This window comes from Sander lucioperca, chromosome 6, assembly GCF_008315115.2.
Source record: "Sander lucioperca isolate FBNREF2018 chromosome 6, SLUC_FBN_1.2, whole genome shotgun sequence".
Classification (NCBI taxonomy): domain Eukaryota; kingdom Metazoa; phylum Chordata; class Actinopteri; order Perciformes; family Percidae; genus Sander; species Sander lucioperca.
This window is the reverse complement of record NC_050178.1, coordinates 1,420,357-1,446,139: the sequence shown is the minus strand read 5'-3', so window position 1 is coordinate 1,446,139 and position 25,783 is coordinate 1,420,357. Positions and strand designations below refer to the sequence as shown.

At 39.3% G+C, this 25,783-nt stretch overlaps 2 protein-coding genes and 1 long non-coding RNA gene across 6 annotated transcripts in view; 2 read left to right on the top strand and 1 right to left on the bottom strand.

The window, feature by feature from the left end:
* Positions 1–5,828, bottom strand: part of b4galnt1b (beta-1,4-N-acetyl-galactosaminyl transferase 1b) — a 14,049-nt gene extending 8,221 nt beyond the window's left edge. The window contains exons 1-4 of one of the 3 annotated variants that reach the window (XM_031287654.2): positions 5,639–5,828; positions 1,442–1,537; positions 320–542; positions 30–206 (exon numbers count right to left, since the gene is read on the bottom strand). In XM_031287654.2, the coding sequence (XP_031143514.1) occupies positions 30–206; positions 320–534 (392 nt within the window). In that variant the 5' untranslated portion in view covers positions 535–542; positions 1,442–1,537; positions 5,639–5,828. Of the gene's footprint in view, positions 1–29; positions 207–319; positions 543–1,441; positions 1,540–3,078; positions 3,274–5,638 lie in introns of those variants that run through there. The other 2 variants (XM_031287653.2, XM_036002094.1) reach the window with 2 other exon arrangements.
* On the top strand, positions 2,080–25,783 carry LOC118495258. Its single transcript, XR_004897598.1, has 3 exons — positions 2,080–2,090; positions 4,314–4,318; positions 24,593–25,783. It is a non-coding gene; the product is annotated as an uncharacterized LOC118495258 (long non-coding RNA).
* Positions 10,136–25,149, top strand: os9 (OS9 endoplasmic reticulum lectin). 2 transcript variants are annotated; one of them, XM_031287649.2, is made up of 15 exons: positions 10,137–10,324; positions 10,752–10,934; positions 15,329–15,392; positions 15,469–15,545; positions 15,778–15,876; positions 18,590–18,791; positions 19,112–19,267; positions 20,117–20,232; positions 20,553–20,613; positions 20,991–21,073; positions 21,183–21,380; positions 21,527–21,728; positions 22,134–22,301; positions 22,825–22,934; positions 24,168–25,149. In XM_031287649.2, the coding sequence occupies exons 1-15, from the start codon at positions 10,175–10,177 to the stop codon at positions 24,303–24,305; spliced, it is 2,007 nt and encodes a 668-aa protein (XP_031143509.1). In that variant the 5' UTR covers positions 10,137–10,174; the 3' UTR covers positions 24,306–25,149. The 2 variants fall into 2 exon arrangements, with proteins under 2 accessions (XP_031143510.1, XP_031143509.1); XM_031287650.2 differs by lacking the exon at positions 22,134–22,301 and having other exon boundaries at positions 10,136–10,324.

Sequence of the window (25,783 nt, the reverse complement as noted above, 5' to 3'; positions counted from 1 at the left end):
TGACAACTTTGTTTTACGATGACGCTTACCTCTCCTGGAAACTCTTGTACTCTTTGGCCCGTCTCCTCTTCATTTCCTCCAGCTCAGAGGCCTCAAAGGCGGTGTGCAGCGGGTGAGCTGACACCCGGGGAAACAGAAGTTGGGCGAAGGGCAGGTTTACTCCTCCACTCTCACCCTCACATACGCATCCGTTACGTGCCAACAAGCTGGATGGATCATCGGAGGCACATGCATGTGAGGAAATCAGGTTTTAGCTGAGCTCTGTTGTGCTGAGGGGTTTATAGATGGAATAAATAAACAGGTTAAAAAAATGAATTACCTTGCCACATTGTCCCTCACGTGAAAGGGGATGTTGCCTAATCGGTGGTCTGGTTCTGGGAGCCTCTCCTCCAGATGCCTCTCTACTACTGGCCCCTGTCGCTGCCACACATCCACTGTGGTGTAAGCTCGAGTGGGCCACGAATGGAGGAGGGCCAGTACCAGCACCACAGACACTAGGATGGCGAGCAACACCGTCTTTCTCAGGGAGCGCATCCTGAAACCTGATGCAGACACATGTATGTTGAAAGACTGATTGTTGTAATTATACCTACTGTCCACACTTGCCATAGAGAGATCCACTTTAAAATTCAGCTGAAGCTAATATGATGCTTCACCAGTCTCAGTTATCCAATTTAAGTGGATACCTTCAAATGTTACTGTCAGTTTTGTGTGTTACTATCTCTCCACCACAGCTCAGCAAATAAACACTGTCTGGGGAAACAGCATGTTGTCCCCCCTATCATAAATATGAACATAGTTTGTAAGAGAGACTCTGGAATCAGAGCTGCGGAGCAATCTTACATGCCCTGTGGTTACATTTATGGTGGAACCACCGAGGGGAGCAAAGGAAATGGATGTCGAAGCATTTATTAAATGAAGAACTGCACTCTACATCCTAGATCCACATGTCCACAGCTCACCTTACCTCCTCACAGGTTCTAGATCTGCACTAGTGTCCTAACCGGAACACTAAATCGGTTTCAGCCAATTCATATAGCCATCATATTCAATTTTGTCAAAAGTTTCCATTGTTTTTCTTTTTCAGCTATGGAAAGATGTTAAAGGTACAACCCTTAGGACAAGGATGCTTTCATTACAATCTCTCAATATATACTCCTGTTTGTTTTGCTGTGACATAAATGTAATGACAATGCTAATTTATTATGCTTTCACCATTCATGACCAAAATTGTTCTGTCCACACAGACATCTTCCTGTACCTGTCTATGTGGAATTGCAGTCTGTGGCTATAAGTTATTACAAACACCTAAAATAAGTGTATATATTTGTGAAATTAAAATCTTATACCCAATAAGAAAATTCCTTAACTTCTCTTCTCTTTAACTTCTCCTCTCTTTATTTCCAGACCTACACATGGGTTTAATAAGTAGGAAATTTACCTAAATGCCTCTATCCAGTCAGTAAAAGGACATCCTCAGTAGGCACCTGCATCTTCAGAAACAATGTAGATAGAAATGAGTTAGCACCTTCCCCATCTGGAAACAAAAAGAAATAAGCCAAATGAATCATAAAATATAGGGTAAAAATCATAGACTAGCTCCCAAAGAAGTATAAATTATATGCAAAACTCCATGACGCAATTGCATTATCACAAAAACACAGTTGAGCGTCCATATGCTTCATCAGCTGCTTGGGTGCTACAGCCCCCAGGGGAAATCCTGCAGGGGGTGACCAATTTAGCTTTATTGTGGTAAGATAGAAAAAAATCAATACGATCAGACCAGCACTAAGCAGCCAATTTGCTGGGCTGTTGTGGTGTTCAGTTAAACATATCTCAAATGAACTGGTTTCTGCACATATGGTGTATCTGACATAGAAGTGCTGCTTTAAAAGCACTTCTATGTCAGATACACCATATGTGCATTATTTATGTAGCCAAACTTATATTTACTAAACTCGCTAGTGTCACTTCCTTCACAGTTGCAGACTCAAAAGAGAGTGGCATTTGGACATGTATGTGGTCCTGTCTGTATAAGATCAAATACAACAGATGTCTCTACAAAACTACATCTTGAAAATAGATTTTGAGTACACAACGAATTAGGACTAAAATGTTCATCCAATAACAGAAGAAAATTGTACTGTATTCACTTTACAATCATACCTTTAGGTTCAGCCTTCTCTTGCCTAGATAAACTGTATGCCCCAGTATACTAATAATCTCTAATTATCTTAGCTGTAACAAACACATGCAACATTAAACAAAGAAACACACGAGCATGAAATAACAAAATAAGTAAAATACAAATAATAATACAAATCCATTATGCATCACAAAACTCTTCAAATGTACAGTTTTTAACAATTTAGTGGTTAAAACAAACCATTTAATAACAGATTGTTGTAAAAAGATAGCATGATATGATCATATCCAAGATCAGATAAACATAATATTGAGTAATTACTCAGCTCAGGCTATAGGCTACAAACCGAACAAGAAGAATATAAAGGATAGGAGGAGTATTATTATCTTTTTTTTTTTTTTTTACATTAAGTGTGAACTGTGTTCTGTTAAGCTTGCTAATTCAACCCCACAGTCCTTATAGTGGCAGTGCTATCGCCCTGATAATAGGCTACATTTATACTGTGCATGATAATTAGCTTAGATGGTGGAACCATTCTTACTACAGTAACTGGGCTGTTCGAGAGAAGTGAGAGAGATGATCTAAATCATGAGGAAATGTCCACAGCGAATCTGAACGAAAGTGTATTAGTTGCCCTGCTGTTTTTAATTAATCTAAAACAAGCCTATGAGGAGATAAGGAGAGCTGTGGACAGACATAAGCAATGCTCTGTGGGACCCTCCCAAAGTGCGAGTGACAGATTCGTTGCCTCTTTCAGATTCAGAATATTAAATCACCGCAATTTTATTCTGCATCAACACTCTTCCTTACTCCCCTGCATCTTTAAACATAATAAACATGCCAAAGTAATGCAATAATCTGTCAAGCGAACAAAAATGTCTGGAGATAGCCTAATACGATCTTTCAGACAGGCCTAGGCAATAGCCTACCATTGTCGTGAATAAGACTGCAGAAAAAAATGAATCATGCACTCAAAGCTTGATGTTTCTTTCGATTACATTCCTTACACGAGAAAGACATCTTCTCCAAAACGAATATCTATTGTATTCAACTGCGGTCGAGCCAGCCGACACTCAGATCTCCGTGGTCAAATCAGCCGACGCTGAAATTGTAGTGCACTCATATACTAGTACTTTTGGTAAATTCAGTTACAGTAAACGGCGCAGATCGACGCAAAGTTAGCGGTAAGATACACATGGAACTACTTTCGGTTTTCAAAATAAAGTGTTAAGAAAGTTTATATATAAAGTACACATAAAGTACACAAAGATTATTGGATTATATTTACAATAAATAAAAACGAACATTTTACTGTATACATTTTGAGATTTTACAAAGTAATCGTCCCACATTTCTACCATAAAATGACTTCAAATCTGAAATTGTAGGTGCAATTAAACGACATTGCTCCATAATTCCAGGCAATGACTGATATATTTGAGTGCGGGACATCTTTGACTACACCCATACTGAAAATCACACAATTTTACTGTATAAATATATTTTCAAAGTAAAATCCAATACCTCTACCGTGAAATGACTAATAATATGAGACTGGAGGTGCTATAAAAAGACACCGGCATATACTACACCAGAGTACTTGCATGTTGGGATGACAGTTATCCTTCTGTGTTCATCACAGTCTCTAAGAAAAGTTGCTTTTTGCAATTATCTGCAGCATGCTACTGTCTCTATGTTCTTTTATCTCTACTTTCCCTTGCTCATTTCCTGGCATCTGCCCTCTGGCAGCTGACAGGTTGATATTAAGTAAAACTTTTCATTTTGCAGATTAGCAACCAATCAATTTTTTTTTTAAAACTGTGACTATGACAACTGCAATGAAACATTTGGTTAAATTATGTTAAAGCTTGTTAAAGTCCTGCATTTGTGAAAAACAATTATATTAAACAATATTAGACAGCATGAAGCTCTGTCTTTTCAATTAAAAGTGGTTATATATTGACCTTTTACAGATTCAGTGTGACAGCTGTTGCCGGTGGTTTCATGCTCAGTGCCTACAGATGGACACAGCACAGCTTGATGCTGCGAAGACAAGTGATTGGGATTGCTGTTTGTGTAGAAAAAAAATGCAACATACAGTATGTGCTGTGTCTTTGTTTTACACTATAGTGGTCCTCTATGTTAGCTAACAGTGCTGTAAATACAGTGTACGTGAAAAAGGGAGTGTGTTCCTTTGGTATAAAGTATCCAAGGTACATGGATTAAAATAAAGTGCTGTTGACTTCGTAAGTGTAAATATCAAGAGTGGGGATACTACAAAGAAAGGAATGTACTATTACAAGATCAGTTTATGAGTGAAAAGTGCTACCACCAATCTACCATGTTGGTGGCACTGGTGAATAAACACTGTTATTTAAACATTACACGTAATAAAGATTTTCAATATAGACCTGGTATAACAACAACAGTGCCAATGCCAAGCTCCACAACTTTGTACACTCAGCTAATGGCCCTGGTAACTAGAAGAACCCTAACCCTAGACTAGAGGGGAGGGAGGCGGCCATTCTTTATTTCCCACACCCCTGCTTCTGACGCACTTGCTCAGACTACACAAGCAATGTCTTTTTACAGAAACTCAAGTTTCAGAAATACAGAGTAAAATGTTTGATTTTCAGTAAGGATGTAGTGAAAGATGTCCTGTACTCAAATATATTAGTCATTGTCTGGAGTTATGGAGCAGTCTTTTTATATGACCTCCAGTTTCATATTTTTAGTCATTTAACGGTAGAGGTATGGGATTTTACTTTGAAAAATCTCCACAATTATACAGTAAAAATGTTTGATTTTCAGTAAGGGTGTAGTCAAAGATGTCCTGTACTCAAATAGCCTATATTAGTCATAGTCTGGAATTATGGAGCAAAGTCTTTGTATAGCACCTCCAGTTTCAGATTTTAAGTCATTTTGCTGTAGAAATGTGGGACTTTACTTCCAAAAATCTCCAGAATTTTACATTACAAATGTTTCATTTTCAATATAGGTGCAGTCAGTGATGCCCTTCATTCAAATATATCAGTCATTTTCTGGAATTATGGAGCAACGTTGTTTTATTGCACCTACAATTTCAGATTTTAAGTCATTTTATGGTAGAAATGTGGGACAATTACTTTGTAAAATCAAAAAATGTATACAGTAAAATGTTTTTATTTCTTAATATAATCCAATAATCTTATTTTTATGTGTACTGTATATATATATATATATATATATATATATATATATATATATATATATATATATATATATATATATATATATATATAACCGGAAGTAGTCCCGTGTTTTCTTTCTCGCTAACTTTGCTAAGACAGTCGATCTGCTCCGTTTAAAGGCATTTACCAAAAGTACTAGTATATGAGTGCACTACAATTTCAGCGTCGGCTGATTTGATCACAAATGCCATAAAAATGGCGTGCAGAATACATATACATAACGGCTATTATTATTCCTGACAAATAAGAACAGGGAGCTCACCTCAGTTCAAAGACGCACAATGTAGCCTTTTTACCTCCCGCCTGCACGGAGGTCGCCCACCTTAATGGATGTATTCCTCTGTGGACTTGCAAATGGAATTAGATGTGGAAAAATTGAGCTGCCAGGAGACAAATAAGGCGGCCGCACATCGCAGCACTGCAGGCTGTGGACGTGTTGTCACACTGTTCATAACTTCACCACTAAAGGCTCTATCTCAAAAATCAAATAGCCACTTTGTGTGACTTCTTCTTCTATAGTCAATTTCCTGTTCACATGTGGTCAAGGGCGCTCTAATCTGAGGTTAGCACAATTTTCTTATTTTTCTGCTTAAAAAGTAAAACATTTGCACTTTAAATTTTATGCAATACAACGTTGTTAGGTATGATTGTTAAAAAAATATATTTTGCACAAAATAGACAAGACAATAACGTGTCTTTTGATACTTTAGCTGAAGTGCTATGTTGAGCTAATCTTGAGATTAAAGGAGAACTCCGGGCAATTTTTACGTTAATCTTGATCGCTATACTTTTTTGAGTACTGTCTATAGCAAAAACCACGAGCCGAATTGGTGCTAGCAACATGGAGCTTCTGTAGCTGGTGCCCAGAGCTTCCGTTAGCTAAAACGGCAGTTATGGGGGCATAAGCTAAAGAGTGCCTTTGTGCCTCTTAACAAACTCAAATGCTATTAAAATGTCTGTGCAACATGAACAGGGCCCTTACATGACAACAAGATGCATTTAGCAACTTAGCCGTTGTTGAAATTCACATACCCTGTTAGCTTGGATTGTTGTCGGCCGCGTGAAGCCAGGAGGGCGGGGGGGAAGCAGAGGCAGGGACGCCGGCCGGGCATGCTAGTCCGGCTAAGGAAACCACAACGATCGACACGGACAAGACTCCTACTCACCAACGCCAGATGGATTGCACACTAAATGGATATTTATGTTACAAATACACACGGGACTGCAGCGTGATGATTATTACCGGAGCCTGGCTGAACACACTCACTCATCCCAGACGGCAGCTAGCAGCTAACAGGGTATGTGAATTTCAACAATGGCTAAGTTGCTAAACGTATCTTGTTGTCATGTAAGGGCCCTGTTCATGTCATTTTAATAGCATTTTGAGTCTGTTAAGAGGCACAAAGGCACTCTTTAGCTTATGCCCCCATAACTGCCGTTTTAGCTAACGGGAGCTCTGGGCATTAGCTACAGAAGCTCCATGTTGCTAGCACCAATTTGGGTCATGGTTTTTGCTATAGACAGTACTCAAAAAAGTATAGTGATCAAGATGAACGTAAAAATTGCCCGGAGTTCTCCTTTAAGCCAACATTAGCACATGTCAGTTTGGGGCAAATTGTCTCAGTGACTTTGGGGCAAGTTGTCACATGTGACCAGCCAGTAAAGGAAGAAAACGACGCAAATCAGCAATTCTTACTGACATGCCAGTGAAGCAGCAACTAGAAAAAGAAAAGAATAAGGCTCAATCTAGCAAAAGCTGTTTCAAAAGAAAGGGAAGCAAGGGGGTGAGTCAAAATCTGGACCTACAAAGAACAAGGCAGCTAAAAGAAGAAAAATTATACAAAAGTCATCATCAGATGATGAAGAGTGCTTCTGCCTCGTCTTTGTGGAGCCATTTTCAAACAGTCGTCCAAAAGAGACCTGGGTAAAATGTGTAAAATGCAACAAATGGGCCCATGATGCTTGCACCTTAGACCAGCAAATTTATGTGTGCCATAATTGTGACTCTGAAGATGAGTCTGATTAGTCAAATACAGGGCATCTGTTTAGTTCAGAGGTTAAACATGATAAGTTAAGCAAGTTATCTGCAGCCTTCCATGCAGTTATCATGAATCTATGTGCAAGCCAGAGAAGACTTAGAGTTTAAAGTTCAAAGTAAAGTGGTCTTGCCACTTAATGTGTTTTGATTGAAATGTGTATTGTTTTTCCAGATTCTCTGGGCATGATTGTTTATATTTTCAGTTCTGGTTTGAATTTAAAAATTAAAATCAATATTCACAAATAAGTAGTTGTGTTCTTATTTTTAGATAATCTAGTGTGACAATTTAACGCCGATGGGGCAAATTGTCACAAGTGCACATTCTCTATTCAACAGTCTACAACTCCATAATGAGATAAGATATCTCCTTCTTTAATTTGGTATGACATATATACCATTGTGATGTATGGTGCTCAGTAAATGTTAGACAGTGTGAAAAGTGTGACAACATACCCCGCTCTCCCCTACTTCATGAACTGCATATGAACTATAACATGGTTTCAGAAAATTCATGCAGCTATTTTGCAATTACATTCCATCAACTAGACATTGGCCTATTTATATTATAAACATAACTCACCAATGTGCCATTGTGTGTATGTGTGTGTGTGTGTGTGTGTGTGTGTGTGTGTGTGTGTGTGTGTGTGTGTGTTCTTGTTTAACTATATTCGTGGGTTCCAAAAACCGGGAATACAGTATACTTGTGGGGTCCGGACAGCTTTGTGGGGCCAAAATGCTGGACCCCACAACTTCAAAGGGCTGTTTGAGGGTTAAGACTTGGTTTTAGGATTAGGGTTAGAATTAGGTTATGGTTAGGGTTAAAGTAAGGGTTAAGGTTAGGCATTTAGTTGTGATGGTTAAGGTTAGGCTAAGGGGCTAGGGAATGCATTATGTCAATGACAGGTCCCCACAAAGATAGTGCCACTATGTGTGTGTGTGTGTGTGTGTGTGTGTGTGTGTGTGTGTGTGTGTGTGTGTGTGTGTGTGTGTGTGTGTGAGAGAGAGAGAGAGAGAGAGAGAGAGAGAGTAGATGGGTGGGTGTGGGCGTCTGTGCATAGGCCTATAGTGGTTGGTGTATGTCTCGTCTGGTATGAGGGGCCATCTGAGACATTATTCACAATTACCTCACACACTAAAACGCTCTCACACGCAATACTGAAACACTCTCATAAACACTACTGAAACACTCTCATATACACAACTGAAACACTCATAAACATGAAACGGGATTTCACTTTCAATATAGACAGAGTGCATTTAAGGCCCGTTGCCACCGGAGGGAAAAAAAACTCTCTGCTCTCCTTTGATTTGTATTGCGTGAAGGTGCCTCCTCTTCGATTTCATCTGCTCGCAAACAATAGAAACATGTTTAAATGCTGCTGTGTGGTGACATTCACTATCAACAGAGTAAATAACCCATGACTGTGCCGACCCGAAAAACTGAGCTTTTATAAAACAAAAGTGGATACAGACTCAGAGAATGGGAAGAATGTGGGATCCTGACACTAAGCTAACGTTATGTCCGACGTTACGTTTGCAGCACGCATTTTGTTTCAAGTCAAATATCCAAATGTCAGTTTTAGGCTAACTATCTAAGTAAAGCTTACACACGTAACGTCGGACATAACGCTTAGTGTCAGGATACTACAGTCTTCCCATTCTCCCTGCTGATTCCTCATATCTGTATTCACTTTTCTCTTCATAAAAGCTCAGGTTTTTCCCTGCAATCTATATATCTTATTTACTTGAGAACAAATAAAGTTTGTTTTGCTGTTTTCCTGAATTCATTAGTTATACCTCATGAGTTATTATCTCAGAAAAACTGGCATAAAACAGAGGCTGTTTTTATGAATCAATGAGTCATTATCTTATGAATTCCAAAAAACACAACTGAAACGCTCTCACACGCAATACTGAAACACTCATAAACACTACTGAAACGCTCTCAAATACTTATATAGGCCTACAGAGCGTTTCAGTAGTGTTTATGAGTGTTTCAGTATTGCGTGTGAGAGCATTTCAGAAGTGTTTATGAGAGCGTTTCAATTGTGTGTGTGTGAGGTTTCAGTATAGTATGTCAGTATGTGAGAGTATACTTTTTCAGTAGTGTATATGAAAGCATTTCAGTAGAGTTGTGAGAGCATTTCACTTGTGTGTGTGAGGTCATTGTGAATAATGTCCCAGATGGCCCCTAACAGTCTGGTATGTTTAAGGGAGGTTGTATTTTTTTGACACTCTGCCTCCATTTCCATACTGCTATATTATGCAAATTCAATCAATTTTGACACAAGTACCACACAGTTAGAGTTCATATTTCAGGGTATCAGTGAGTGGTGAATACGTTTATACATATACTTTACATATACTACGTAAAATGTGGACTTTATAAATCTTAGAAAATAGTAGTGGTGAAAAATAAGAAAATAATCTGCATGATTGTAATTTGGCCAAATTTGTGATACGCCTCATTCAGCCCTATCGATGCCCAATGGCTCTGGACCAATGTATGAGTTTATTTCGGTTTATTTTAAGGAAAGACAAACGTTGACAGCCGACCTGTGCGCCGTTTAGTGATTACTTTTTTTAATGTCACAAGGCGCCGCCCATTCATTCTGTGCCTGAGGAGCTTTACCCAGAATGTTAAAGCGTTGATAGACACAAAAATTAGCCAATGACAGAGCAGCGCTTCTCGCATGGACCAATCAACTGCTACCAGGTCAGGCGTTCTGTTTTGTTGCTGTCAGACAAGGAGAGTCAATCATGGCTGCTTCCTTAGTACGGTGGCTAGAAAGATTGTACGCTTTCTTGTTGATATGCCCCCTCTGTATTCCAGCCTTCTTGAATTTAGAGGAGCTGAATGAGATGAAATATGGAATTCAAATTCTCCCAGATCCCGTTATGTTGGGCCAGGTGAGTGAAGGTGTTTGGGGGAAGCTAACGGTTAGCTTGCTAGCTAGAAAGTAGGCTACAGTTAGCTAGCGTGCAATATCTTCCTTTAATGTTACTAACGCGAGTAATACGTATTCTGTCAGTTAGCTAGTTTAGAAATCTAATTTAAAAATGTAACCATACAATTGGCTTGCAAATTACACGAAAGAACCGTCAAAGCTAAACTGATTTCCACGTGACCTACGCAGCAATTCTTGACAGCTGTCACAACACAACCCCAGCTTCCTCGCTTCCACCTAGCTAGTTGCAACTTCTTTAGATTGCAAATAACTAACCACGAAGACAGTAGCAAAACCAGCTAGTTAATAGACAAGTACTGTACTAGTCATGTATGGCATTGTCACACGTCAAGATGCTACAGCTGTCATGACAGTCTTTCTCCTTTTAGACAAAGACAGAGGAGGTTATGATGGTGTCCAGTAAGTACAAGCAGCTGTATGAGTGTCGACTTCCAGCCCAGGCCGTCCGGTTTCATCAGGACCCTGCCTCTGAGCCTGACTCACAAGGGTACACCGGGCCTGACATCCCAGACCTACTCAGTCCAATGCACAATGCTCAGTGTTTAGTGAAGGTTAGTTCTCAACTGCTTATCTGTGGGATCCAATGGTCAAATGTTTATGCTGTTTAGAAACTAAAACTGTTATCCATCCAAGGTAATGTTTTGATACAAACGGTATCACACTGACCACACCTGTCAATACAATGTATGTGTGACTGCACAAATCATATCCAGAAAGTATTGGAATCCAATTACTTGAGCCATATTTGATGATGTGAATGCTGTCACATGTATCAAACTCAAGGCCCGCGGGCCAAATCCGGCCCCTTGCAGATTTAGATCCGGCCCGTATATCAATTTGGGTTCACTATAAATTTTGGCCCGCCTAGTTGTGCGCCAAACCAAAAACACAGGTGTTTTTTAAACTGCAATTACCTGACAAACCAGAATATGGCAGACTCTTAAAAAAATGTATCATTGTTTGCTTGATTTGCTAAATTCTATGATGGCTAAAACTCTTTTGATTACTTTTGTAGGGCTTTATGTCAACAAAAATGCGACAAAAACGTACAACAATGTCTGAAAAAGCAACAAAAACGACAGAAATGCAGAAAAAAAAGCTACCAAAATGTAAAAAACATATTATACTGACATGCAGTAACAAAAGCACGTCAAAAACTCAAACATGTCTGGCCCTTGGTGTGATTCTTTTTTTCCAGTGTGGCCCTTAGTGAAAATGAATTTGACACCCCTGCTGTAAGTAGTCTCGCATTGCCAGACCTTCCTCCACAGCGTTGCGGAGGAGGAGGGTCTGGCTTGTCCACACAGCATTCCGGGATGGGAGAAAAACGTGCTCTTGTTTATTGGCATTTCTTTAAACCAATCACAATCGTCTTGGACGGTGCTAAGCATCGTGCGGAGCCATGGTGCCGCTGCAAAACAGCCTCGGCCGGAACTTGTTTTGGTGGAACGTGTACGTTCAAAAGAAAACTCAGATTGGACAAATAGTCCAATAGCTAGCTGTCTCGATTTACCCTGCATATATCTGAGTAGCAATTAACCATAGTCCTCAAATCAACCAGAGTTTAAAATTACAACACAAAGAAAGCAGAAGGCAACTTGTCATCCCCAACTGGGTACAGGTGAAGAAAAAAATAGTATACAAAATAAAAAGGCAGATTGTTTTTAATTGAATCTGCTCACTGAATATTGCTAATTCACAAAAATGTTTTAAGACAATATTTTGACCTTCAAAACAGAGTATGTATACAGAAAGAAATGACAGCCCCACCTGCAGATAAGAGCTCACATTAAATACATTAAAACGATATACTACCTAATGAACAAAAAAACATAATTGTACTAAAATAGGCTGCCAACACCAGATAAACTGTATATAATACACATTTTTACAACTTCTGTCAACTTTGCAGTGTGCATAAAAAGCACAATAAATACAGAGAGACAGATGATTTGTACATGCCATACTATTCAGATGGGGTTTTCAGGTCCATACACACAATAAATGGATATATTAAAAAATAGCTGTCTAGTAGCCTGGATGCCAGCCGAACTTAGCCCCGCCCACAACATTTGAGGTCGGGAAGTTCGGTCTGGACTTGATCCGTTGAGGAGCAATTATGCTCGAACAAGATCTGTTCGGACCAATCAAATTGTCGGACAGATGATCAACAGTAACAGAATCAACCACGTCACCAAAGAGCGCTTGGGTTGAATTTGTTTACAACAGGTGGCTGCCGCGGGAGAATTGAGATGTGTAGATTCCACCATCGCGTCTGTTATAGAAGATATCGACAGCGCATTAATTTTAAAATCCTCAACCGGCCTGTCTCAAACTAGCTGATGGTGTGGCTGCGACTCAGCTGTTCAAGTGGCAGAGGCTGGTTTTAGAACGTAAGAGGCTTCACCTGTTTCAACGGCCAATAGAGAAGTCAGCTGGTAAAGTCAGATATAAACTATATGAATAAAATGATCATTAATCCATTTTATTTCTACGTTATAACGTAAGAAAACTTTTTGCACTCCTCTTTTGTCGGGCAGGTGCGTAGGATGTGATCAGAAATAGCAGATCAAAAAGTTGAGAGAAAAGTCCCGCACACTGACCATTACGCAAGCAATAATTTATTTAGAAAAAATAACGTTTCGGTCTCAGACCTTCATCAGGTAAATCAGGTAAATACCTTATTTACCTGATGAAGGTCTGAGACCGAAACGTATTTTTCTAAATAAATTATTGCTTGCGTAATGGTCAGTGTGCGGGACTTTTCTCTCAAAATTTCTACGTTACAAACAGCTTTACGAAATGGCAGTGTTTTAGACGGAGCGGAGCCTCAACAACGGCCCGAAAGCACGGTAACATTATATGGTGGAGCGAGCTAGAGAGAGACTGAAGAGAGGGAGCGCCCAGCGGCGTTAGAACAAAGCCGTGAATCAGAGAAATAAAACGTGCTTTCGCCAATTCATCTCTAGAAATGCAACTGTAGCAAGCATGTCACTATGACTAACGTTATCCACATTCATATTTAGACGAAACAAATGATATATCCAGCTTCAAAAAAGTCTAAAAGTCGGGAGTTAGAACGAATGCATTGTGCAAAGAGTGGTTGCTATGGAGACGATACACGGTGTTGAGTTCTGTTGACAGTTGAGTTGAGTTCCGTTGCTCTGATTGGTTGTAGGTCTATCCAATGAGTGCAGAGACATTCTCTTTCCTGGTTCGGTTGTTTCAGACTCACATTCTGACTAGAATCTGAGTATGACCATGTCAGGCTAGCTGTCTAGCATATTCCAGGTGAAATTGAAAAAAATGCGTGTAGATGGCATTTTTGAGTAGTTCAAAAAATGCAATTGTATTTTTTTTTTATGTCTCATTTATTACCTTATCAGACTCCACCAGAAGCTTAATTTGATCTCTGATTTCATTTTTCTCAACAGCTGTAATTTAATTATTGTTATCCAGGCTTTCATTATTTGTTATTTTAATTGACATTGCAAGTGTGTTTTGAGCCTTTTGTTAGTATTTTGTAAGTGTGTTTTAACATGCAACTTGATTTTTCCCTTTTGACACACACAAACTAACCTAGTCTCGCTATGCCAGACCTTCCTCCACAGCGCTGCGGAGGAGGGTCTGGCTAGTCCACACAGCATTCCAGGATGGGAGAAAAACGTGCTCTGGTTTATTGGCATTTCTTTAAACCAATCACAATCGTCATGGGCGGCGCTAAGCTCCGCACGGAGCCGCTGCAAAATAGCCTCGTGAAGGAACTTGTTTCGGTGGAATGTGTACATTCAAAAGTTGTTTTAGTCGTGCAACAAAAAACTCTGATTGGACAGATCTGTCTCAATTTACCCTGCAGAGATCTGAGGAGCAGTTAACCATAGTCCTCATAAATCCACCAGAGTTGAAAATTCCAACATAAAGAAAGCAGAAGGAAACGGACATCGGCAAAAAGACATCCATCCGGCGGAATTTCCTGCGGCATCGGAGCAATTCCGGAAGTGGAACGTCGAGAATATAGACTAATACTAACCTAATACTCTTCCTGCATCCTGACATATCAATTTTCAATCAAAGATCATCAACCAAAGTGGACTTAGATAACAAGACAATGAGTACGTTTACATGCACACCAATATTCCACTATTATTCAGAATATGACAACATTCCGAATTTGATTCAGTATATACCGGTTGGATATTCAGAATAAGGCCTTATTCCGAATATAGCACTTTCTGATTAAGACGTGTGATATTCTGGTATTATTTGGGTTTTAGAGGCATTCTTTGGACATGTATACAGCGCATTTGGAATATGCGTCTTAATCAAGGTTTGTACCTCTGGCTTATGGTCAGCTCTGTGCGTTGCTATGGTTGCTGTACACAAACCAACCACCCAAGTTTGCAAGGCTGCAGACCCGATAAGAAGGACAAACACAGCTACTTTTAAAGATTATCAAAGACTTGGATATCAACAGGTTTTTTGATATGAGCACACATTACTACGCCAACCTTTTCAAGAAGCTGGTTGAAGGAATGAAAGAGGGAGGCTGTGTTCGCACGGTCCAACAAGTCCGCCACCGCTAGTAAACTTTGAAAAAAACGTATTTTGCATGGTTACATGTAAACGGGAATATTAGTGGAATATTCACTTTCATTGGCCATGTAAATAGCTTAGTCAGAATATTGTCTTTTTTCGGAATAAGGGCAAAAACCTGAATATTATTTTCATGTAAACGTAGTCATTGAGTAGGGGAGTCTGTTGTAAGGTGTCTGGCCCTAACCTTTTAAAAAAACGTAATATGTGTACAAGTTGTTTGAGTGTGTGGAATTCTAATAGGATGATCAATGATATTGTTGATGACATCGTGCAAGTAGCCTAAATGAAAAGAAAAATGTGTCCGTCGATTGCTGTATATTTAACAGTTTGCTGTCTGTGTTTCCTGCAGACGAAGGACTGGTGGACATATGAGTTCTGCCACGGTCAGCATATCAGACAGTACCACCTTGAAGGTAAGAACTTACATCTGTGCTTTTAATCTGTTTTTCATGAGAATCACTTTGACAGCTGTTGTTCTTCTCCCCTCAGACACAGAAATCAAAGGAGACATTCTCTTCCTAGGTTATTATGAATCTGAATTTGATTGGAGCAATGAAACAGCAAAGGTAAAGTTGCCTCAGTGTTGTGATTGTAGTGTTGGATTTGCAAAATGCTAGTGCAACCCATTCCTCTTCAAAGAGTGTTTGGTGATTTAGCAGCTTTCAGTAATGATGACTATATGTGAATCATTAGAAGTGCACAAACATCAGAAGCATCACATTTCACATTTTGATGATGCACTGAACCTCCAAGTATATTATGAGTTTACTTAAAACATATTTCTGTTTATTTCCCTAGGCCTCCAAACAGCACAGGCTAAAGCGCTACCACAGTCAGACCTATGTAAATGGCTCAAAGTGTGACCTAAATGGAAATCCCAGAGAGACTGAAGTCCGGGTGAGACATTCAGTTCCTTGATATATTTCTATACCATGCTACCCGTGTGGTTTTGTGGGTTTTTGTTCTGTTTTGTTTACGTTTTCATTACTGTTTTGCTACTCCAAACAGATATGAAGTCAGTGAAAATGTGCATGTTGTACCAAGTGATCCTCCTAAGGGACTGCTCGTTATTTATTTAAGGGGCCACCGGAGGAGTTTTGGGACCTTTAGGCTAAAAAGACTTGACCCTCCCCTCGCCAGTAATGATTTTTCTATGACCCTCCAAAATGATTTGAAAAAGAGGTGTGACCCTCCCCCTAAGTGCTAGTTTGCGCTTAGCAAAGATGTAAAGATGCCATTTGATTTTTTTACAACCATGACATACACGATAGACCTGTTCGAGTCGTGATTCACTTGGATCTCTAACCAAGTCTTTAAATTGACTCACGAATCGCGAGTCTTTAGTATCATTAACCCGGTTCAGTTGAGTCCTACTACAATTCAATCTAAAATGATAACGGCGCCACACACAAAACTCTTGCAACATTAGCTTCTACTATGCTAGCCATCTTAGCTGCAAAAAGCTTTATAACTTACAATTTCGTAGGCAACAGCAACTCCACAAGTCAACTCAAGCGCCTGAGTGAGCAGAGAGACAGTCCCGACCCGCAGACTCAGAGCCGGAAGCTCGCAGACCATGGGATTCACTCGAGAACTCACCAGTCAACGAGGGCTCGTGAGTTGTCGGGGATTCATGAGTTGTCAGTGATTCATGAGTTCTTGCGCAAATCAGCTGGCTATATGAGTGGATCTGATTCAGACGAGTGAGTGAGGTCTCTCCTCGAGCTCAGGGTAAAGCAAATCAACAACAAAAGCCATTCTTTCACTTCTGAAATAACATACACTGTTCTGCACGTAGCCTAGCTAGGCCTACTGTAGGTTTGGTGTATAAATGTAGTATATTAAAATGCAATTAGGGCGAGCAGACAGTCCGTAAGCTCACCTCGCCTTGTCTTCAAAAAACTTTATTATTCAAGTACAGATACACATACACATTGAAAACATTAAATGCATACATACATACATGAAAAAGGGGTGCATGGAATTTACATTGAAGAGGTTGTAAGTCATTGTGAATGTTCAGAGTCTGGATGGCTTTCTTATTTGTCAGTCCTATTAAAGTTTCAAAATATAATTTCATGTCATTTTTAAATGAATATTCGGTTTTCTTTCAGACCATTTACATTCATGGATATAACGTTTTCCAAATAAAATTAAAAGATTCTAAATGAAAACATGGCATTTTATCCAAATCAAAAGCTCACCTTGGATGTAGCATACAATACTGACTCAAGTGACTCGCACAACCCGGATCAGTTTAGTGAGGGACTTTTCAGTAGATTTACTCACTAACATTGTTGTGGAAACACAATAAGCATGGAAACTAAATGCACACTTCATGCATTACTGCATTACTTCAAATACTAAGTTACTCCTCTAGTAAACTAGTATTCATATGAAATAAAACAATAAAACATTGAGACCATTCAGCAAAGGACACTGGGAAATAACAAATTCAACACTGGTTGCTATGGACTCGTCACTAGGCTTCCTCAGTCATTGTATATTTTAGCACATAGGTAAAGCTGCCAAAGCTGAACATTATATTCCAAAACATATATGTCTATTTTTAAAGCAGATTTTAAATTACATTGTAACAATTTAACAATTCGCCCTTATGAAATCCAATCGCAGCACGGCTGTCTTGGAACGCAACAGACAGACGGTGGCGGAATTCCCCGACACTTAAATTCAACTAAAATCTAACGGTGAAGAATCAGTGTTCGACCTACAGTCTGTTGAGATGCCTCTCCAAACGCAGAAACGAAGCGCAGTCACACCATAAAACGTTAAGACACGTTGAGAAAAAAGATCCGTATTTTGACGTAATCCAATGACACGGAAAAAAAAGTAATCCACAGCGATCAGTAGATCCATAAACAGAGTCACGGTGTATCCAGCAAGGCCTAAACGAGCGTTACATTCACCAGCCAGCTCCAAACAGGTGAACGAGGCCTCTCCACTTCGTCGTTTAAACAAAGTGGAATAAACGAATAAAAGTCCAAATCTACACAAAACCCGCAATCAATTAGTAAGCTGACATCACATTTATATACATGGCATTTAGGAAACCTTTTATTGCAACGTTGGCATGGCAAGATGTCCAGAGATAGTGCAACAGTAATTTTTGTTTTTTGCGTCCTGCTGCTCCCATTGTCAGCCAGGTAATATTTTTTTTACCAAAGCAGTATATGAAATCTGATGTATTACCTACCATCATTTAGTTGTTTTGTGTTATTTAAGATATTTATAAAATATCTGGTCATGCCAGATGTAATTATTCCACAAATCTTTTAAACAATGCAATTACCCATTTCAGCCACCAGGGGAGCAGTGCTCCCTCTGCCCACCAGCAAACCCATGGGTCAAACCCATCTGGTAGCGAAGGAGGGCCGAGACTGAGAGCTACATGAAAAATATGCACCAAACAAGCCACAAACTTTGCTGTTTTCATGAATACCCCCCCCCCGACTAAAAAATGTTGGGTGACCCTCCCCTCAACAAAGAATAAAAAGACATGACCCTCCCCTATTTTCCTCCGGTGGTCCATTCCATAAATACCGAACGGTCCCTAAACACACCTAACTAATTTTACTCTTATTTTTTCCAGTTTGTGTGTGAAGAAGGCTCCGGTGACTACATCGTCCGAGTGGATGAGCCTCAGTCGTGCCGCTATGTGCTGACAATTCACACCAGTCGCACCTGCCAGCATCCATTCCTGCGGCCACCATCCACTGCCAAGCCCCAGGGTATTGTGTGCCAGCCAGCACTAAGTGCCCAACAGTACATGGATTACGTCAAGGCTCAAGTCTGTGAGTTGACAAAAATGAAGGTTACTGTGACGCAACATATGGAGAGAGTCTTGCTTGTTACTTTAATGTTATGTCCTGTTGAAGCAGAACTGGAGCAGGACATAATATTGGAAAGAAGTATTTTAAAGTGTAATGGTGACATCAGATAGAAAAATATAGGCAGTAAAATGTACAACTTTTTGACATTTGTTGTTGAATAGGCGTTTGATATATGAAACCTTTCATTGTCTAATTTCAAGAAGTAAGAAAGTAAGAAATGTGTGACATGATTGTTCTTTCTTTCCCTCCCTCCCTCCCTCCTTCCTTTCCTTTGTTCCTAGCGGATACAAAGCGTAAAGTAGAGCAGATCTCAGAGGAGCTGAGGAGTCTTGATGAGATGTTGGCTGGTAATGAAGGGACAGATGGAGCAGTGGAAGTAACAGCAGAAGAGACATCACCTGCACCCAGTGATGACCCGAACCAGTCAGACACAAAAGGTGCATTTTTTTTTTTTTATACTTAAAGCAGCCATATTATGCTCATTTTCAGGTTCATAATTGTATTTTAAGGTTGTACCAGAATAGGTTTACATGGTTTAATTTTCAAAAAACACCATATTTTTGTTGTACTGCACCACTCTCTCTCACTGCTGTAGATCCTCTTTTCAGCTGGTCTCTGTTTTAGCTACAGAGTGAGACCTCTGTTCTTCTTCTTCTTCTGTACTATCTCTGATTGCACTGCACATGCTCAGTAGCTCAGATGTAGATCATGTCAGCTAGCTAGCTCCATAGACAGTAAAAGAAAGGCTCTTTCTACAACTTCGGTCAGTTACAAGGCAGGATTAGCTGGGAGACTTCTAAATGAGGGCGCACATGTAAGTAGTTCTTTTGTAGATAATGGTGAACTTGTGTGTGTTGTAGCAGTGCTTTGCTATTGAGAACGAGGTAGCATGCTAGCGTTAGCATTAGCGTTAGCATGCTAACGCTACGAGCTAATGTTGCGGTTAGCCTGCTCGTTTCGGCTTGTGACGTCACAAGCCGTGCCGATTTTGAACAGCTCACCCAGAGACTGAAGTCAGGACACATTCAGAAACCGTATCTCACTCTAAACTGCATGGATGGTTTTTTTTCAAAGTTTGTATGTGTGTGGAAGCACCAGAGACACAACAGAACACCCCAAATCCCAGAAAAACTGATTTTTTCATAATATGGGCACTTTAAAAGGCAAATGACCTTCAAATTATTGTAGTAATTCGTAAAGTCAAATAAATAAAAATACTCACAGTTTTTTTTTTAATTTCTCATCCTGCCAGATGTAAACTTGTGTGTGTCTTTATTTTTAAACAGATACTGCTGAAGTATTTGAGGGTGCCGGGTCAGAGGAGGCAGAAGATTCTGACTTCTGGGAGGGAGTTACAAAGCCAAGGAGTTCAAAAACAACTGCTTCTCAACAGGAGAATCAGGTATAGAAATACATCTTAGAATCAATTTTTTCCTTTTAAATGAATGATGCTTCTCTGGTAAATGAAAGGCTGGGCTACTGATGTCATGTCCACAATATCAAAACTGGGGAAGCTTTAAAAAAACAGAAAGTTGATACATTTATCTTTATACTTCATTGTTGTGTATATTCACCAAACGTGTGGTTAACTGATAATACTGTATATTTTTTTTAAATGTAGAGGTGTTTTTTCTCCAACCAGATCCCAGCCACTAGAGGGTGTAACCTGATATATTCCCTCCCCACTTCACATTCTAACCAGATTTTGTTTTCTACACACAGGAAGCAGATGGTGGCTATAACTCACTTACAGACAATGAAGCCATAGATGATGGTGACGAAGGTATTGGCAATTTCCCCCTACACACACACACACACACACACACACACACACACACACACACACACACACACACACACACACACACACACACACACACACACACACACACACACACACACACATACACACGCAGACAAGGAAGACCAGTGCCATTTCTGATCATTCTGGTCACTGTTTTACAGCACAGTTGATTTATTGTCCTGCTGCTTTAGAGCGCCTCGAACAAGATTAATAAAACAGCAGAGTATTTCATTTCTGTGCAGTTATTTTGTGTAGTCTGATTTGCAAACTGAATGATGGAGAATTTTGTTAAACATTTCTTTTGTGTGTTGCTGTTCAGCGTTGGACTTTTCTCTCTTCACATTAATGTCTTTCAGTTGAAAAATTCAACTTTAAAATCATCACTGACCCAGCAGACCTGATGAAATTTGTCCAACATCTCAAAGAGAGTAACAGGAAGGTCAGTACTCTCCAATATTACTTTGATACTTGTTTGTACACCTGTTGGAGTATATTTCTTATTATATTTTCTGTGCAGTGTATGAGTATTCAATGCTGCATTTTTTTAGAAAGCACAAAACCAAGCCAAAAGTCAAGGAGAGAAACCGGCAGACGACAGGGTAACGGAGAAGCTCGGCGAGGAAGATGAAGATGAGCGCCTGCTACAGGAGTTTGAGGATGAGATGGCCGACCTCTCAGTGCCCTCTGATAAGATTGACGACATAAAGGAGGAAATGCAGAAAGAGTTTGACAACATCATAAATGAGGTTTCAGACTAGAGACGATATGTTATTTCAACACGAAGATTGATGTAATGAGATCATATACATATTAAAAAGTTATGAGGCAGATCTGACACAATGAAATAATCTAACAATCTTTTGATGGGATTGGCTTCTCTCTTGTGTTGTAGGCCCAGCAGGAATTGGAGACAGAAGGTCTGAAAGGGGAGTTTGATCGCACTCAAGCAACACAGACACTGGAGACAACGCTGGACAAGCTCCTTGATCATTTGGAGGAGAAAGACGTCCAGGACCCAGAGCAGCAAACAGCAGGAGTTCAAAGAGCCAGTGACCCCACCAGGGGGAGCCCCAGCCTGGCTCCCAAGCAGCCAGGTAACCAGGCAGCCTGCTCATGTCTGTACACTCTGTGTCTCCCTCCATCATGCTCATATTTCATTCATTCATATGTGCAATAGTTTGTCATTACCGCTTTCATCCCAGAATAGACATGGAGTTAGTTTGATTCACAGAGAATTTGTGTTATCAGATTGATATTTTCAATTATTTTTGGTTAGTTAGTGGTTTTCCTCTGCTGCCATTGATGTATCTGTGGGTGATTTTCAGTAATCAAATCCAAATTGAAATTAATCACAGTTTTATAAATCTATGACAACGCAGAAATGTAATGCTTAAAAGACTGAAATACACATTCTTGGCTCTCACCTCCTCTATCCTGGTGCTGATGGGTTTTTTGAGGTGAACTGTGTTGTTTGTCCCTCTTTTGTCTCGTCACCCCAGACCAAGCGACTGACGACCATGTTAAGATCAAAATTACTAAGTATAAGACGGGCAGCAGCCCTGATGGGGAGGTCAAAGTTCAGGAGATGGGCGAAGGAGACCCCCAGTGGCAGCACATAAAGGACGTGGTTAAAGAACAGCTAGAGAAAGCAGGACTGAAGGCAGAAGGTATGAGGGGGGAGTGCCCGAAACACTCCCGGCCTTTTCTCTCTTCCGTTATCTTGAGCATATAGTAGTTCTCCTCTCATCTTTGTCAAAAAGCATAAAACTGTCCAATTTAGGTTTTTCCAAGGTTTAGCTGTTCAAAAGACACTTCATCAACGTCATGCTAATAGTACGAAGGGTATCCTTCATTTTTCATGCTGCCAGCAATTAAACACGTATGCTTTCACCGAAGATCAAAAAAAACGTTTTTGGGGACCCATTAAATTAGTTTTTTATTTTATTTTTAAAAACAGAATTGCAAAATGAAAGATCAGGGTAGCAAAATATATCTCTGACAGCAGTTAGCTGAAGCTTATTTTAAAGGCAAAGGGAAACCAAAGGTGTGCCATGTGTGTCTTTTGTTTTTCATCCACAGTTGTGTTTGTACCATTCTTCATTATGATTATTTATTGTTTTAATACATCTGAATTGACTTAAATCTGTGTTTAACTGGCAAAGCCTGCCTTGTCCCGTTTTTCTTTTGCAGGTAAAATTGAGGTGAAGATCTTGACGCGAAAAAATGCAGAGGAGGCAGGTGATCAGTGGCTGACTGAAGAAGATACAAAGTCCTTCAGGGAGCTCCTCATAAATCTCCTGGTAATTTAGTGATATTAACTTTTTATTGGGTTAATTTGGATCCCTATGGGTGTGAGTTATACTGTTATACTGTGTTTGCCAGCAGATGTGAGATTGCACAGAGACAGCTATTGTTTTTGCATATTTGTCTACCTGCATAACAAGTTATTGTTCAGCAAAACTACCGCTTGATTAGATGTCAAACCACTAGCCTATAGTCATGAAACACTATGGTAAATTGACAGATTTAAGTTGTCAGTTGAGTTGTTTGTAATTTTATTTGCTCTCTGGCAGACACCACTCTCATGTTTGCCTGTTAAATATGAAGCTGCAGCCGGTTAGCTTGGCTGCTGGCCGTAGCTTCATATTTAACAACAAATAAGAGAGTGGTAACGATCCCCTCATCTAATTAAGGAGGAATATATTTTGGGAAACGCATTTAATTCTATTTCCCAAAATGTCAAACTATTGCTTTAAGGGGGAAATTGTATGGTTTCTGGTAAATTTTAGGTTGTCAAACACAAATGACTTTAAAAGTGTACAAAAAATATAATATTAAATTAAATATAATATAATATATATAAGTATTTTAACATTCATAATTTGTTCCCAAAACAAAAAGTTGCTTCATATAAGATTTCACATTGCATGAAAAGTCTTTTTTTGACACTGAGCTAGCCTCTCATCAAAAACAATTCATGAAAAACAACTGCTGTGCTTTAGAAAAGTAAAAGTAATATGGGGGGAAAGTAATGACCAATGGGTTGAAGGTTTGCTGGGAGAGTCCCACATGGTTTTGTGTAGCATTTTATTGTTAAGTTGAGCCACCTTGCCTAAACACCCTCCTCTAACATTAAAAAAAAAAAATGAATACACTTTTTAGGAGCTAAAACATGACCCTGCAAGGAAAGGGAGCAGAGGTGCTATTTTAACACAGCGCATGAAGCCTTTTCAATTAGTGTGATTGTTTTGGGTGTCATGTACTGGATCTGGGTGGCATTCCCACCTCACTGAAACCAACTTACCACCCACAAGTACACTTCTATTTTTCCTGTCGACCTTTGCCACACTGTCTAGAAAACATTAACTAGATTATAACCTGTGTGTTTTGTCATTGACATTCAGCATATCAGCATGAGGATGATGTACTTTTATTTATTTATTTTTTTTTTTAAATTGCCCGCAAGTTAAATAAACATTTGATCAGAAAGGTTTGGTTGCCTTTAAACACATCATTTTCTCCCTATCTTATAGACTGGAGGCACAGAAGAGGTTTACAAAGAACAAAAGAGGCAGCAGGACTTGGAGAACAACTATAGGTTTGTGTGGGGAGAGTCCCAGGAGGAGTCACAGTCATCCAGCGCCTCTGACTCAGACGACGTGGACATATGAGCTCATTCAGTACATACCTTTTGTAACGGTGAACTCCTGTGAAAACCAGCAGGGAGGGGGACTCTGAAGTGCAGCTGCAAATTTGAAATAGAGCCCCAATGATTCAATTACTGCTATTAAACCTGGCAGATGATATCAACTCATCTGTTTGCACATTCAGAAAATGTGTCCGTGTGTCTGTGTCTGTAGTAGGCACCAGTTTTATGTTGCACGATGAAACCGCAACGTTTCAGCTGTACTTGTGCAGTTGAAGGAAGTTATGCATTGTCCCTTTTGATGGGATCCAGTTTTTTTTTTTTTTTTTTTTTTATTAAATGTCAGTGAATTTTACTGAATATTTGCATCTAGTTCTGAAGTTGTCAGCAGCACACTGTGTCCACAGTTGAATTATTACATTTGTCTTATATGTTGCTATTGACAAAGAAGTTAAGAAGTTAAAGTATCTTTAAGTGAATTGTGCATGCCTCAACAAACTGGAGGAGTGTTTGCACAGGTTGTTCAATTTAATGTTTACTGAATAGTAGGATTGTGTCTGGATTTGAAAAAATAAAGGACAAATACCTACAGGTTCAGATTTCAGTTCCCACTTGTCTTTGACACTTTCTGTTGCTGCATTTGGTGATTAGATTAAACACAACTGTAGATTGCAGAAGTGTTTGTTCATATGCTGTGACACTTTATATCTTTAGTAAAAAGGTTTTGTAAACTCAGAATTTTAACATTGTTTCAAAAAAATGTGTGTTTCTTTTTGGTTGTCATGTGCTGGTAAAGGGATTTAAAAAAACACTAAAAGGAGTGTAGGAAGATACATATTTTAAGTGTGTACTTTCATTTCTGACAAGAATTTAATTTACCTTCATTCAGCAAAGGAAAAGAACACAATATTAGAAATAATGGAGCCACACAAAACTTTTCTAAGGATCCTACAGAGGTGTACTTAAGGGCTGGTTTGTATAATTTATGAGTAATTGTGACTACTTGGAACACATGATCATGTGTGAGTAAATTTTTGATTTGTTGTATATTGGCACAAATTAAGTGGGACTTCAGTTACCTGAGTAAACGTATTCAGATTTGTGACAATTTTGTATATGAAACTAAATTTCACTGTGGAAATAAGTTGTATACAAACTTTTTTGAGACACACGATTGAGGCATTTCTTCAGTGTCTAGAGGCTCAAGATCAGATAAGACTAACCAGACAAAAGCTTCAGGGTATGTGTTGATGTGGTTATTGACTTTTATGGATTTGTCTTCCAAATAATTTAGATTGCTCTTTTTTTGTTATGCAGCCTTAATGGTTTGATCTGATCTTGGGAAAAGACAACATATGTTTATTACTGTATTCTTGAATGGGGCTATATTACTGTATTAGGAACACCATATTGGTTTCATAGTCTGACAAAAGTCCATCTGTGCTGCCTTGTAAATAAAAGTTCTTTTGCAATAAAAAAAAAATACCATACAAGTCCTCTGGA

Bases quoted from the DNA above. Each gene is read 5' to 3' on its own strand.
- os9 (XM_031287649.2), top strand. From the start codon at position 10,175: ATGGCTGCTTCCTTAGTACGGTGGCTAGAAAGATTGTACGCTTTCTTG. The intron at 20,614-20,990 runs GTATTGGCAATT...AATGTCTTTCAG, and splicing joins CATAGATGATGGTGACGAAG to TTGAAAAATTCAACTTTAAA. The intron at 22,302-22,824 runs GTATGAGGGGGG...TTTCTTTTGCAG, and splicing joins AGCAGGACTGAAGGCAGAAG to GTAAAATTGAGGTGAAGATC.